The sequence below is a fragment of the Aythya fuligula genome, chromosome 1 (genome assembly GCF_009819795.1).
Source record: "Aythya fuligula isolate bAytFul2 chromosome 1, bAytFul2.pri, whole genome shotgun sequence".
NCBI classification, from domain to species: Eukaryota; Metazoa; Chordata; class Aves; order Anseriformes; family Anatidae; genus Aythya; species Aythya fuligula.
In genome coordinates, this window is record NC_045559.1 from 116,715,345 (window position 1) to 116,727,804 (window position 12,460).

Sequence of the window (12,460 nt, forward strand, 5' to 3'; positions counted from 1 at the left end):
ACGTATTTTTTTTACCTACTTGCCAACCTTTAACATTTTTTTTTAGGGTTGACCTGTTTCTTTCAGGAAGGTAACCCTCTTTTCCTACTCTGGCAAGTGCCCTTGTTGCAGCAGCAATTGGAAATGGCCATGAGATCGTTCTCCTACACTCTCTATTCTGCTTGTTGCCTTTGATGTCTGAGACTCACTTTGCCATTTATGATTAAAAGACTCCAGCATGAACATACAGATCTCTTAAAAGACATTATTTCTGTTATTCAGTATCTTGAGGAAGTGATGGTTCAATTTATAGTTGTTCAAGACAAGAATAAATGGATGCACAAGAAGGTAGCCATTACTTAACTGATAATGATCAGCTGCATAAACTGGTCTGTGTTTGCTATTTTAAATCTTTTCATAAGAACAGTTTATGAAAATTTAGGTGTTTATATATACCAGTGTTACACAGGGACTGTCAAACAGCTGAAGAATTGCAGCATTTTCTCTAAGCTTAAAGCAGCATAGTGCCTCTCCTCTACTGTTATCAGATTAACTACTTAGCAAATGCTATTGAAAACTAAGGAAGTAAAAATCTGCATATGTACATTATCTTTTTACATGAATGTTTGGGTTGCAGATTTCTTGATGGGAAAGAAAATATATTTATAAGTAGCCTTTACTCAGTGAAGCATCCTCAGGAACAATCTTAATGTGAATTAAATAGATTTTTCATGTATCTGGAGTAAATACTCCATTATGAATATATTTTTACAAGCAAAACTGTGTGATTATCTCTGTAACGTCAAAAAGGAAAAGAAGCTCTGCAAACAATGGTAAGAATGAGGGAGTGATTTCCACAGTCTAAAATTGTATGCAATGGTGAAGTCATAGGGCAAAACTGAAGAGAAACATAGTTTCAAGAGATCTTTGTTGCATCTTCTTGATAAGGCAAATCTAATTTCCTTTGCTGAAGAGCACTGTCAGTTCCAGTCATATTAATTCCAGCCTCTGAAATGTATGACATCTCTGTCCTAATAATGCAGAACTTGATAACATCTCTTCATTCCATCTGGATACTCTGTACCGAATTATAAGTATGTGCATTTAGTAGATTAGCACAATAAGACACAGTAGGAAAAATATCTAAAGAGTGGATTTTTCTCCTCTGGATTATTTTGGTGTAATACATTAAGCTGCTTTCTGTAGCTATTTAAATATGGGATTTAGGCGTCCCATTTCCCATGCCCACCGTAAAATCTTTGGTTATAGTTAACTTCATGTCCATGTTGTTGCCTTGGTCTGCTAGTGCTGTCAGTTCAAAGGACTTTTCTCCTTGTTAATGCTTGTCAAATGCAGAAGCAATGTTTTTCCTTGACTTCATTGCCTCAACATAAAATTGATGCTGAAGTAATTACACGCCTTCACTTGTTCTTTATTTAAAACTCCTACTTGTGCAGCTCTGCATCTTGACAGTAGACCTTATCTTTTGACTTCTCACAACCAGCAAAAGCTAAATACATATACACTAGTGCATATAATAATAATAATAAATAGTCATGATTGTACTGAAATTCAAAATCTGTGCACCAGTTGTTCTTATAAGAGCTTTTTTTTGTCTTCTTACTTCCAATGCAAAACTCCTGGTTCCCCAATTGCCACCTGAAAAAAAAAAAAGGCAAAAAAAAAAAAAAAAAAAAAGTGAGGCTTTGTGAAAATGTTAACTCACATGTGAGGTATTAAAAAGAAGAAAACCACAATAGGTTTTCTCATGGCAATGTTTGTTTCAGGCTCCTCTTTAATTCTAGTAACAGTAGCATTCTTCTCTGACTGTGCTTTCATCTTCAGCATAACTCATTGTACTTAACATTTCAGTTTATCACTAGCATCTCTGTTTACGGCTCTCAGTATATTTTATTATTATCTCTCCTGCTGACTGTTAAATGAAAGGTGTGGGGGGAGGAGAGGGAGAGGATGAGCTGCAGTTTATTGCATTTTATTTTTGTCACTAGATTTATTTCTCCTCTTTCCCAGTGTTGTTTTCCCAGTTTGTGTTATAAAGTCTTCCTTCAAGTACCTTCATGCTTAATTTTCACCAGAACCCTCTCCAGTAATTTGGAGAACCGAAGGAATTTGAGGCCTGTGTTTTGTGCAGTTCTATTTCTCCAAGAACAGAATAAAATGATTTTCTAAAAAACATGTTTCTCCAGAGATGACAGTGTGTAATTGATCTGGCTCCTACATGTGCAATAGTATTTGTGTCACCGGCTTACACGGTAGAATTATTTAACCTGATGTTTGCCACCAAAAAATACTTACTGAATCTAGCTAGTCATATATGTCTCTCCATGGACAGCAGTGAAGCACAGATGCTTCCAGTGTGTGCTTAGATGCCTAAACCAGATCCCTTTTCCATGTGGGTAGTGCTAAGTGAGACAGATGTCATTCACAGAAGCTGCTAAGGCAGTATGTATGTATAGCAGAGCAGTTAAGATGTTCATTTCAAGAACAATCTGCGTGGTAGTGTCAATTCTGCAAGGTGCATCAGCTTGCAGAATTCAAGTGTCTTTCAAGCATTTGACAAGACCCACTCAAATAACAGCACATTTCTGTATGCCTTAATCAAGTAAGTGTTTTGCTGAACTGAGGACTTTTTTTTTTTTTTTTTTTTCTGAATCTCCTTCATTCAAAAAAATGGCAGAAGGATGGCGTGGCTTACAGAGCTGCTTCCAATGGATTTATTAGGGCAGGGTAATGATTTTAGAAATCTGAGGGAGGAAGGTAGCATGTTCCATGTGTAATAGTAGCTGTAGAACCTAACTGGCAGGATATATCTCTTCATTCAGTTAGGGAACCTTTCTAACAGACACGAACATATATATTTATTCCATGGAAATGAAGAATAATACCATAAAACAACTACCAAATGACAAGGATTGATATTGTTAAATCTAGCTATTAAATTATAGGTTAGAGACCTGCACGTTTGTCAATTGTAAATTGATCCCAAGGTGTGTACAAACAGCATATTTGAGAGATTGCTTATTTTCAGGAAATGATTATAGAAACTGTATAAAGCAGGTCAATTGTGTTAAAGCACATCTCTCTTGTATCATACTACCAGTTTCTTTTCTACACAAAGGAATTATACACCGACCATCCTAGCTCCATGGTTGTCACCAACTGTGGGATCCTAGTTCTGGAAAAAGTTGGGCAATGGTTAAAAATTAAACCTTAAAGGAATTGAATGCTAGTATGAGATACAATACTGAGCAGTAAGTATATGGAACGTAACATACAATATCAAGGCCTGGCAGTTTGGAAGTGTTTCTCCATACTCTTACCAGGCTTTGGTTCTAAAGGAATGAAAAATGATTATCCAAAAAGTAATGTATTAGTATGTTGTAGATAACATGATATAACTGTGTTAAGATTTTCATTTAACCATGAGTCATCTTGTGGATGTTCTGCTTAGGTTTGAAGATGACAATAAGCAAGTGGAGTATAAAAAATTTCTGGATGGGCTGAACTGGAGAGAGAATCAAATACCTGCATTCCAGACAATAAGGCTTCCTCTCAAGGTAAAACCACTATATTTGAGCAAAGGAACAGCACAGCCAAGCACCTGAGATACTCCTGCATTTTGGCCAAGTGTAACATGAGTGCTTCATCCAACAAAGCCAATAACAGCTTTCATCTTAGTATATTTGTGACTATTTTCTTTACGTAATTATCTTTTTCTGGGAGGTTTAGAATGAACCAGAGAAGTCACACAGGGAATAGAAGATCTACTACCCACCTGTGCCTATTAGGTGTTACATCTCTGTGACATTTTTCTGAAAGAAAAAAAAAAAGAAGAGGGGAAAACAGGTGTATTTGTCCTTGAACAATAGGTGTGAATACCGTGCCACCCACAAATATTTCTGCCACATGTCAAATGATCTGTTTGGTTGCTGGGATAGTCAAGAAATTCTTAAAACTCCACTGGCACCACAGAAAATAGCTATATATATTTTATAACTCTGTGGAAACTTGTATTTAATACAGCACATCACTGGTAGGCGTAAATCAGGAGCAGTATTGAGGGATCAACTTTGTATATCTCCACCAGCCTGCTACTTAGGGTAAATAAAAATGTGGTGTCAACAAACTGCAGAGATTAATCTGATCTCGCCATCTTGTGCTGAACGGAACATTTTAAAATAGATGGTACATAAGGCAATTACGCTGATTTTTAAAAATCTTTTAACAGATAAATATGAAGCCCTTCTGCCAACGTGTAGTTTCGCTGTTCTGGCCTAGTCCATGTGTTGCTGTGCTTGTACAGAATGTGTTTGATTGCGTTCAGACCACTTAGAAACATGGCATTCCCTTGAATTTGAGTTCAACAGTGACATATCTTAAATCAATATTCCTCAAGTAGTGTGCTATTAACCTGACTGCTCTCTCTTATTGGCTTATGAGCTCTTTCTCCTGAAGCATCTCAAACTGTCTGGGATGTCTAACCAGGGCCCTGTCCTGCTGCTTCACTCTGCTTTCTCTGGTGGTTTCTTTTTCACTCTGTGATTGAGACAATTTTTTCTTCCTTGCACAAATCAGATCAAATCAAAGCCCTTTCACGTGTTTTATGCAGCAGTCCTGTGGTTCTTATGGAGTAGGTTGTGTTCAGTGGCTATTCTTTGTTTTTACAGAGTAATTCCATCTTTAAGCTACATGTATAACTTGGTATTTAACTAGTGCCTTCTCTCAGGATAGTCTGCCAGGATGAGGACCCTCATGGGCCTCAGTACTATGCAAGCAAAAAAAGGGTCAGAGCCTGTGCCCTGAGGATTTTTGCCTTGAAGATGGTGCTAAGCTCCGCACCAAAAAATCAAGGCTGAAAGAAGCAGATATCTGCACAGATATGGTTGCTGTTTAATCTGTTTGACCGTTTTTCTCCTCACAGCTGCATGGCTTATCTAGCCATTGAGCATGAGCTGCTTTCTGGCAGGTGAGGGAAGGAGATGGTTCCTATGCAGGGAAGGTGGGGTGCAAGTGGTGGTGGCACAAAAAGCGGTCTTCACAAGTTGAAGGCACAGAGGACAAGGTGCTTGTGAAACAAGCTGGAGGTTGAGTGGACATCTGTGGTGAAATGTATGTTCTGATCGGTGTAAGAGACATGGTTTTCTTTGGGTATGAAGGAGATGTTATCTTTCCTTGGTAGATTGTCAGTGGATGGGCTTTCAGGGAGTGGCTGATGCTTAAGAGCCCCAGTTGAGAGCAGAACATGGGAGTTAGGGGAGGAAGGTTACAGCTGAGGCCAGAAAGGAAAAAGGTGCATCAAGAGGAATTATAATCATTCATCAGCATGCTGGGATAATCAGTTCCTCGTTGGCTCCAGAGCCTTGCTCTGACTGTCACAGTGACATGTAGTGCTGTTTTTAATGAACTGCATCCAAATTGGTTTCGGTATTGTTTATTCATTTTTATCGACTTTATTATTCTGTTAGTTAGCTGCAATACCTGTCTTTGGTACAATACACGAGTATTTTAATGAAGAAATACTAAGACTTGGAAAAGATCAGTGAAAGGAAAGGATTTAAATCTTGTTGAATCTTCCAGCTTTAGAACCCAATTGTCATTCTGTTCCTAATTTACTTTGAATTAATGGTGGTATTTTGAGGCTATAGTATCTGTATTTCATCAATAGATTCCAGTAGCAGAATTGTGCTTGCTTAGCTGACTTTTCTTCTTTCTCTCTATCATTGTTTTGTATGGTTTTGTTGTTGAAGCATAGATGACTTGTAAGGTTTTCAAGTATAAATGTCTTAATGAAGAAAACACAGTGTTCTTTAATTTGAAAATATCTGCAGAAGTGCTCAATATGTTCAATAAAATATTCTGCAAGATTGATAAAAACGTGCATGTAGTAATGTTTTAGGAGGATGCACTATATTATATAGTGCACTATATATATATTATTATTATTATTATTATTATTATTATTATTATTATTATTATTATTATTATTATTATTATTATTATTATTATATAGATGCACTATATTATATAGGTCCACATGTTCACAGAATGATTGTAATTGCAAGTTAAGCAGCACATTCAATCTTATGTTGACCGGCTTTTATTTGTTGCTGTTTTCAATATTATATTCTAAGATATTCTCTGTATTACTGATTTCAGAATGAAGATGACTGGAACGGACAGCCACCATCCCTTCCTTTTAAAAAAATCAAATACTTGCCTCTTCTGGATGATCTGTTTGGCAAGGAAGAATGACCTGATTTGCAGAAGTTACAGCTTTTGGATTAGTGTTTCAGCTCCAAAACTTATTAGCTGCTGAAGATATTTCTTGTAAAACAAAAATAGATCGGCTGTAGGTTTTATTACACTTAGTTTCTTATTCTAACATATATGTATCTTTGTGTATTTTTTAACTCCTAAATCAACGGTACTCTTTTGTACTCATACAAGCGTGGTTAAAACTATCCTGTGAACTTTGTGCTTGGTCATATGGAGAACATGCAAATACCAAGGAATATATGAGTCAAACACAGCAAAATACGACTGACCCTATTTTGTTCTGCAAACAAAACAGGTTGTTGGGTGACCTCATATAATATTAGGCCAATTAGCCTAAAATTAGCACAATTATATAATTCTGTTCAAATTTCCTCTCTTGCTTTTTAGCTTATACCAATCTGTTTTCCTGTATCTCTATGGTGATGTTTAAGTGCTGTTTGTGTCAAAGTTTATTATTTTATGGTGGACATAGTTGTGTAGTTTTAGCATGGTATGAAGTTGCTCTGTTATCAGAGATAATTATAACCTACCAATGTGGAAGTAAATATCTGGCAGGCAAGAAGCTATCAGCTCTTGCTTTTTGTCTTAAATATGACTCAGATTAGCAACCATCCAATTTTACTCAGGTGAAATGAGTGAGGAGAAGGTACATGTATTTTGGTATCATCAGCATCTTTCCTCTGGTAGCACTGGACTTGCCCTTTGAGTATTGATAGCTTTCTCTTTGCTCAAAATTGTGAAGACTAAATGGAGCTCCTGTTAGCATTTTTGTATCTTTTTTAAGCTTGTGCCAGCTCAAAGCTGTGGTTTACTGCAATTTACTGTATGTGCTTGCAAGAGAAGTAATTACCTCCGTTTAAAGAATGCAAGAGCTGCGGTGAAGGGGGGAACTGATTCATCCATGGTGATTCCATAGGTGAAGGGGAAGAGGCGTGAGCTAGTGTACCTCTGCCTGCTGCTGGGAAGCTCACAGCCTCACTAGACTGAGAAGCCTGTGGTTTCTGTAATCTGAAATAGCAATTTGGTGATAAAGTGTTTGATTTAAGAAGATGAGAACTGAGTGTATTTAAATCCCCAAACCAAGGGCAAGACACTAGTTCAAATAATAATTTAATTCAGTCAGTCTGTATGTTTTTTTGAAACTTGAGATCCTTTTTAGATTTATGATTCCATTTTAGAAACATCTTACTGCACTTTTGTGTGGCTGTGTAAATGAAGTTTCTAATTGTATGTCTTCTCTCTAGCCCTTCAGTTCCTGAGGAGAAATTCTTTTCACGCCATATGGCAACACAAGAAGCTTTTGGCAGCTTCTTACCTTTTTTGTTAGCAAAAAAGGACTTGAGACAAGGCCTAATTATGTGTGTTGTTGCTACTTAGGAAGGTGTTTGCAATAAAATGAATGTGGTGGTGTGCGTCCAGAGGGTCAAAAAGAAAACTGTGAAATTTTGTTCCAAGCTGTAGACAAGCTTTTGTAGACAACTGTGTACTGCTTTTGATTCAAAAGAGGAAAAGAGTTGCTTACATGACAAGAAAATCATCTGACCATGGAGATAGTATCAGGAGCCAAAATAATAACAACTTGTGTTTGAAGCCAGTTTGATGAAAGCTGAAGGTTTTTTAAACATGCCACCACAACTGAGCTTGACACTTTAAATGAATGCTGTTGCCCTTGTAAATTTGTAATGTTCACCAGACTTCAGAAGGATATCTTTCAGTTGTAGAAAATTTGTTCAGCCGGTGGTTTCCAAGGAAGAATGACCCTGAACATTTAGAACTTCCCAAGTAGCTTTTAGAAGCAGCAAATTTACTTTACTTTGTTTTTCTTAATATGCATAGTATGAAGAGGAGCCCTTTTGGATTTAAAAAAAAAAATATCATAAGAAATATAATTTCATATCATTTTGTTTGGAACGCTGTGTATAGGTTTTGTCAGTCATGGTCTAGTCTGATCTGGTCATGGCCAAGAAAGGCAACTGCAAACTGGAACCAGTGCAGAGAAGAACTAGACAGGTGACCAGTAAAATGGAAATAAGAAAGAAGGCTGAAGGAGTATGGATTATTTAGGTAAATGAAATGAAGGCTCAAAAAGAATATGGCTGTTCTCTGTGTATTCATTATGGGTATGTATGCCAGGCAAGGAAAATAATCTTTCAGTTACGGACTTGGATTGCCTAAGAAAAACCTAGTTATGGTTTGCCACAATAATTTTAAACTGGACAACAAAAGAAGGTTTCTACCTTCTAATATAATAAGAGTCTCAAACAATCTTCCAGGAGCAAAATACCCAGTTAGTTTTAACATTGAGGTGGATAATCTGATAAGACTAATTATACGGTGTGTTACCTGTAAGAGTGAGGACTGTATCTGGTATCGAAAAATTCCTCCTGGTCTGAGCCCATGGAATGAGGCAAAGCATTTTATTTTTTTTAAAGAACAGAGGATTATCTGATTTCTGTTGTTTCAGTATTTCCTGTTGATACTCAGTTTTATTCATACCCTTCTGAATTCTTCTTCCTACTTCTCATCTCCTCTTTTCTCATAACCCTGATGAGTACAAAAGGATCTCAAGTGAAGCAGACAGGACCTGAAAAATATTTTCAGTGTTTGTCACTGTGCTCACAAAGTGTCATATGCTGTCATCTGATGTGTTATAAACACATTTCACCAGGGTTTCTTTTTTACAAGCAGCAGTGCTTCCAGAAGGAAAAGCCCCATCCAATGATCAATCCAATAATACTCTTTGTATAATATGACTTGCAGCATGTGCTGCCCAGAATATTTCAGCCTCTCTTCTAATCCTGCCACCAGCTTCTTCTCTCTTTTCACATTGCTGATGAGGGGCCTGAATGAAGACAATACCGCAAGATTATGTTTCAAGATGGCAGGAGGCCACAGCTTTAAAGCATGCATCGCATAAAGGGGAAGGCAGCCCTCACAGTTGCCATTAATCTCAGCTCTCGATCTCTGTAGGGGAGCCAAAGATATCTTCATTCCACAAGTATCTGTGCTGTCCATGGCAGGAGCGAAGAGATTCACGTTACGGTACTGGCTCTCCATCTAACTACTGGGATGTGTTTGATGTTAATTTTTATTTCCTCAACTTGGCGTTTGAGAATAAAAAGCTTAAACTTCTCTGGAATAGCTGCTGCAACAAGCAAGTGACCGGCTGTGAACAGCAAAGAGGACCTGTCCTTGTGTGCAGGTGGTGCAGTTAGCTTGCAGCCTTGCACCAGCTTCTGCTCGTGTCCAAGTACGAGAGCCTGCTCGGCTCACCAGCAGGTGGGTCCCTCAAGACATGGTAGATCCAAGCAGCCAACAGACAATCATACAGGCAACAGATGACAGAACCTACTGCAGACAGAAATAAAGTTCCTCAGCAAGCAATATTTGTCTGTGTCCTGCCCCTAGTATATTCTCCTAGATGGAGTCATTCATACCGGCATCAGACAGATCAGGTCTTTTTCATGTGCATGAGTGAAAAGATGCTGAAAGCCTACTTCTGCATTTGTACCTCATGTGTTGATGGGATTTGATCCTACTTCGCAGCAGGAAAGCTCTTCAGAAAAAATAAATTAAAAAAAAAAAAAAAAGGCTCTGCTGAATACTAAGTCTGCTCTCACTGTTGTAGCCCAGGAAATGCTTCTGCTCCCTCCCAAAAGGCTGATTTTCCGTGTGCAAACTGCAGGGATCCTAATTCCACAATAACCAAAATAATGGGAGTTTTCAATCACTTGGCAGTATTCAGAGAACAGCAGTCCATATACCACTCATAAAAATTCACTAGCCTCTTGACTTCTGGAGTCTTCTATATGGTTTGAGACGAGAAAAAATTACCAGTGCTTGAATATCTCGTAGTCCAGTATAAGTTATTCAGTGGTGTGGAGAGACACATTAGTTCTTTAAGTAGTAATGTCCTGTTCCCTCAGCAATGTATCCACTGCATGCTTACAGGATGTTTCTGCCTCTTGAGGTGGCTTAGCCCTCCTCTTCTGGCTCAGCCAAGGGTGCAGCAAGCCCAAATACAATGAGAACAACAAAATGGTAGCATGTTTGGGAAGAAAGAAGTGACAATATCAGGAGGAAGAAAATGCTGTGATCTGAGCTCAATCTTATTTTGATATTTATTTATTTATTTATTTATTAGATTTTAGAGGACAGAATAGATAATGCTTGAGAAAGAATGTCTTGAAAAACAAAAAGAAAAACAAAAACAAAAACAAAAACTTTTGCAAGCTACTATTTTCTCTTAATTAATTTCTTGACGTTGTTTAATTTGGTTGGTTTAATTTAACCCAGACAGAAGCAGTACTCTAGTTTTAGGCAATGGCCAAACAAGTCAGCCAGAGTTTTGGGCACAAGTCCATATCCCTGCCTATTTCCAAAGTAAAGTTTAAAGCCAATGACCAAGCAATAACCAAGAAGATGAAGTTAGTATGTATAATGTGTTATAGATTGATCATATAAACTCTTTCTCTGCACAGTTGGGCATTTCTGAATCACCTGGAGTTTTCTTCTGGTATGTATCACACATACATAAACTAGCTATCCTCATCTGGCCTTCAGCCTAGCCATCCATCCTCTTTGCTCTCCTCTTCCATCAGACTAGATTCATAATATGTCCTACGAACAAAGAGAAGCGAAGGAGCTGATTCATGAACTCTGAAACCTGATGCTGATCTCAGACAAGGAACAGGGTAGGATGCAAGGAACAGGGTAACAGCATAAATGAATTGTATTGCTTAACCCCGCTTCAGAGAGCTCCCACTTTCAAAGACAAATCTTTTAGAAGACTGTAATCTTCTTGAGAGACACAAGGAAGGCCTTTTACAGAACTGCTACAATTGGGATGCAGCCTCCCCTGTATTAGCATGAGGTTTAAGCGGGGTTTAAACTGACCCCACTGTCCTCAGTGACCTTGGCTCTGGCCAGTGGGCCTTGGTCGGATTTCGCTCCAGTTACGTAAACAGGAAAACTTGGGTTGATTTCAATGAAAATGGGATTTCTCTTGTTAGAGCTCTCCAAGAATCTAATTTAGTGAGATATTTCAGTGTATGCATAAGTCTGCCCCTTTTGTGTAAAGCCAGTCAAGGGCGTGCAGGAGGCTTGCCGGAATTGGTCTAACGAAGCACGGGTGGGAATGCTTCCTGACAAAGAGGGATTCCGAATTTGAGGCAGTTCGGAATTAAATCACGGTAATAACCCCCCCACACACACACCATATGAGAAGGTAGCAGCGAAAGGAGGTAATATGGAATTGTCTGGACATGTTTATGCAGGCTATATATTGTGTGTTGTTACTGTAGTTCTTTTGCAATATAAGCTAGCAATTAGCAATTAAATTCCCATTATGGGATCATGTTGGTAATTGAGATAAACTCTAAGTATGTAACTGTTTTAAACCTTTCTTTTAACTAACCAAAATACTGTAGCACTTATATAATTTAGAGATAATATCCCCATTAGTAGAGTTTATGGCTCAATAAACAGCTCCCACAAGTTAATAAAAGCCCAAACTGTAAACACCGAGACTATTAATGCAATGGGATTTCTGTGCCTCCCTCATTTCTTGGTGGTCTAGATAGAGCAAAGGAAAAGCTATCTCAGAAAAAAAAAAAAAAAAAAAAAAAAAAAAAAAAAAAAAAAACATTTATTCTGGCTGTATAAATATAACTGAATTGTCTTAAAACCCATCTGGAAATTTCCTATCCTCCCCATGTCCCAGGTGGTCTGGCAGCAGTGATGCATTCTGCTTTTGTCTGCAGGCAAGAGAAAGAGCTCCCATTGGAAATAATTTACATGAAAGGATTGCATATAAAAGTGCTGGTGGGATCCTCACCCCGCCTTTCCGTTCTGGAGCAATCTTCTCTAGAGTTAGGTTTCAGTGTAGTTTTCTATCAGTGTTATTATTTTATTTTTATTTTAAGGAAAAAACAAAAACAAAAACAAAAACCACCATCAAAGTGTCTGGACTTCACAATTTTTGAACCTCTCTGCTGCTGGCATTATTTTTCCCCATTTTGACAGCTAAATGAATTCTGGGAAAGGACGTCTCTGTGCCTGGAGGTTAATGCAAGCAGAGCGTTTGTAGCTGTAGCTCAAGTCTCTTTCCTTCTGGAGCTGATGAAAATGATTAATTAAGCCGTTTGCAACAAAAATCGACCCTTTTCTTTGTCTAAAAGCTTTG

The 12,460-nt window shown here is 37.9% G+C and overlaps 1 protein-coding gene across 2 annotated transcripts in view; it reads left to right on the top strand.

The window, feature by feature from the left end:
* Positions 1-9,851, top strand: part of EFHC2 (EF-hand domain containing 2) — a 60,387-nt gene extending 50,536 nt beyond the window's left edge. For both annotated transcript variants that reach the window (XM_032207141.1, XM_032207149.1), the window contains exons 14-15: positions 3,452-3,557; positions 6,157-9,851. In XM_032207141.1, the coding sequence (XP_032063032.1) occupies positions 3,452-3,557; positions 6,157-6,252 (202 nt within the window). In that variant the 3' untranslated portion in view covers positions 6,253-9,851. The remainder of the gene's footprint in view (positions 1-3,451; positions 3,558-6,156) is intronic.
* The last annotated feature ends 2,609 nt before the right edge of the window (positions 9,852-12,460 follow it).